This window comes from Rhinopithecus bieti, unplaced genomic scaffold (assembly GCF_001698545.2).
Source record: "Rhinopithecus bieti isolate Rb0 unplaced genomic scaffold, ASM169854v2 scaffold_7681, whole genome shotgun sequence".
Classification (NCBI taxonomy): domain Eukaryota; kingdom Metazoa; phylum Chordata; class Mammalia; order Primates; family Cercopithecidae; genus Rhinopithecus; species Rhinopithecus bieti.
Genome location: NW_016806571.1, coordinates 3,928,088 through 3,931,632, shown reverse-complemented (window position 1 = coordinate 3,931,632; position 3,545 = coordinate 3,928,088). Strand labels below are relative to the sequence as shown.

The 3,545-nt window shown below is 41.2% G+C and overlaps 1 protein-coding gene across 1 annotated transcript in view; it reads left to right on the top strand.

The window, feature by feature from the left end:
- The window catches only part of HADHA (hydroxyacyl-CoA dehydrogenase trifunctional multienzyme complex subunit alpha), a 63,106-nt gene that overhangs the window by 13,860 nt on the left and 45,701 nt on the right, over positions 1-3,545 (top strand). The window contains 4 exon segments of the mRNA XM_017876865.1: positions 252-390; positions 2,352-2,388; positions 2,391-2,420; positions 2,423-2,469. Of these exon segments, the coding sequence (XP_017732354.1) occupies positions 252-390; positions 2,352-2,388; positions 2,391-2,420; positions 2,423-2,469 (253 nt within the window).

Sequence of the window (3,545 nt, the reverse complement as noted above, 5' to 3'; positions counted from 1 at the left end):
ACCGTGTTAGCCAGGATGGTCTCGATCTCCTGACCTTGTAATCCGCCCACCTCGGCCTCCCAAAGTGCTGGGATTACAGGCGTGAGTTACCATGCCCGGCCCTGCAAAATCATTCTTAACCTTCTGAGTATTTGAAGATTCATTACCAAATATTAATGCATGATAGGGTAAGTGTATAGTGAATAAGTATTGAACCAAATAAGTTACAGTTTTATCTTTTTCTCTGTTCTCTACTTTTGTGGATAATGCAGCATGTTATCCGCTTGCAAGACCCTTCAAGAAGTAACACAGCTATCACAAGAAGCACAGAAAATATTAGAGAAACTTGAAAAGTCCCCAAAGCCTGTTGTGGCTGCCATCAATGGATCCTGCCTGGGAGGAGGACTTGAGGTATAGATATTCTAAAGTTATTGAGATACTGTCCAATTCATTGGTGGCATTCATCAACTATAAACCCTTAGGCTACTGCTTTGCCTGGAAAAAGTTTCTGGAGGAGAATCAGCTTTGTTTTTTGTTTTGAGATGGAATTTTGTTCTTGTCTCCCAGGCTGGAGTGCAATGACACCATCTTAGCTCACTGCAACCTCTGCCTCCCGGCTTCAAACAATTTTCCTGCCTCAGCCTCCCCAGCAGCTGGGATTACAGGTGTGCATCACCATGACTAGCTAATTTTTGTATTTTTAGTAGAGATGGAGTTTCACCATGTTGGCCAGGCTGGTCTCAAACTCCTGACCTCAGGTGATCCACCTGCCTCGGCCTCCCAAAGTGCTGGGATTATAGGTGTGAGCCACCATGCCTGTCTAGCTTTGTTTTTAGTTATCAAACTTCTGGATAGGTTTTAATCCTTAATCCACATGACACAGAGCAAGTGGCACAGAGCAAGTAAATGAAGGTGTGATGTTTTCATTTGAACTGCATCTCTAATGTCCTTTTGAGTTGTAAAAATCTGGTTCGAGTTTGCAGGGCAAAGATTCAGAAGTGTGATCTATGCTCTTAAGCTACTTAAGTCTGGTTGAGACTCACAAAGCATAATATAAGTGCTTTGTCAGTAGTAAAGTTGGTAAATAATAGAAGACTTGAGAGAAGAGATGCTTACTAGACCCGAACATGTAGGAAAAAAAAGAAGGGGAAAAGAAAACATTCATTGAGCACTTTCCACATGCTGAACTCTGTGCCAGACACTTTTACATATGCAGTCATTTGCCACATAACGTTTCAATGACCAATTGCATATACAACAGTGGTTCTATAAGACTATAACACTACATTTTTCTATACCTTTTCTGATAAGCATTTCTATAAAGAAATGCTTATCACTGTGCCACAGTTGCCTACAGTATTCAGTACAGTCACATGCTGTCCAGGTTTGTAGCCCCTTAGGACAGGGGTCCCCAATCCCCAGGACATAGCCTGTTAGGAACTGGGCCCCACAGCAGGAGGTGAGCAGTGGGCGAGTGAACATTACCACCTGAGTTCTAGCTCCTGTCATATCAACAGTGGCATTAGATTCTCATAAGAGCAGGAATCTTGTTGTGAACTGCACATGAGAGGGATCCAGGTTATGCACTCCATCGGCCTCTAATGCCTGATGATTTGAAGTGGAACAGTTTCATCCTAAAACCACTCCCTCCCACCCCACCCCCAGTTCTTAGAAAAAATTGTCTTCTGAGAAACCAGTCCCTGGTGTCAAAAAGGCTGGGTACCGCTGGGCTAGGAGCAACTGGCTATCCCATATAGCCTAGATGTGTAGCAGGCTCTGCCATTTGGGTTTGTGTAAGTACACTCTGCGATGTTCACGCAACAACAAAATTGCCTAATGACACGTTTCTCAGAACATATCCCCCTCGTTATGTGACACATGACTATATTAATTAAGAAAACCTGGGCCTGGCCCTAAACTATAAGCAGAATTTGATTAACCAGAATATGGAGGGCAAAACAATTCCACATATGGTATAGTGTGAGCAAAGGCAAAACAAAGCCAACTAGGACACCATAAGTAGACGTGCTTGATTGGAGAGTCCAGGGCTTTTTAACCTGGGGTCCATATAAAATTGTGTGTGCATTTTTCTCTTGAGAGCTTCTGTAGCTTTCAGTAGATTTTCAGGAGATCTACAGCCCAAAAGAGATTAGTAAATTAGAGGAAAAGTATGAAAAAAAGGCTAAAAAGGTAAATTCTAGAAATTATTAAATGCCAGCCTAAGGAATTTCAGTTTTTTCTGTGAGCACATTCCTGCTTTATAAGTAATCTTTAGACCCTTATCGATCTCATTTAAGTCACATTTTCTAACTACTAAGTCACATACTAAGTCACATTTTCTAACATTCTAATTTTCTTTAATTTGTTCAAAGCTTGCCATTTCATGCCAATACAGAATAGCAACAAAAGACAGAAAACAGTATTAGGTGTCCCTGAAGTCTTGCTGGGGCCTTACCAGGAGCAGGAGGCACACAACGGCTGCCCAAAATGGTGAGTCTAACATCCCCTTTGTGAACCTATATGCCTTCTTTAGATCTGTTTTCATATATAAAATGCATAATAGGGGCATTCATTGTAGAATTAAAAAGCCAAATAAAATATGAGTGTACAGGATCAATGACAGACTTTTATTCCTGGTCTTATTTTTTCAATTCCACAGAATTTTTTTTTTCTTTTTTCTTTTCTTTTTTTTTTTTTTTTGAGACAAAGTCTCGCTCTGTAGCTCAGGCTAGAGTGCAGTGGCGCGATCTCAGCTCACTGCAACCTTCTCCTTGCGGGTTCGAGCAATTCTCCTGCCTCAGCCTCCCGAATAGCTGGAATTATAGGCGCATGCCACTGCACCCAGCTAATTTTTAAGTAGAGACGGGGTTTCACCATGTTGGCCAGGCTGGTCTTGAACTCCCGACCTCAGGTAATCCTCCCACCTTGGCCTCCCAAAGTGCTGGGATTACAGACGTGAGCCACCACGCCTGGCCTAATTCCACAGAATTATTGATCAAGGTCCTCTGTTAGTCCCTGAGGAAGGATAAAGATAACTAAGATGCATGTCTTGCTTTTCTGGAGCTTATGGTTTAATTGGTTCCTTTTCCACATAGTACCATCTTAACAGTTTTTCAAAACCATGAGTCATATTAATATTTCATAATAAATATAAGAGACAGACCTTTTCCCTCATTATCTGATTTGGATGTTCTTATTGCTGTGTCCTATGGAACCAAAAGAAGCTCAGCAGGCTTTGAATTCCAAGGAGAAGGGAAGGACAGTCAGACCTGGATGCTGCAGAACAATCTTAATGTCAACTCAAGGGCCCACTGAACCTCTTAGCTTCTGGCACTCTAGATTCCTCAGTGAAAACAAGGCTCAACAGACATACTCTTTGCAGGGAAGTTGATCTCAGTTGAGCACAAAAGAAAACAAGGTTTATGGTGGTAATTTTCTAATAATAATAATGTGCTTTCCTTCATAGGAATGTCAAAAGGATTTATTGAAAGAATGAATATGCATATATGTGTATCAAAAATATTTGTTGAGTTTCTTTCTCCTTTTATTTTCTTAAACTGTAGCTG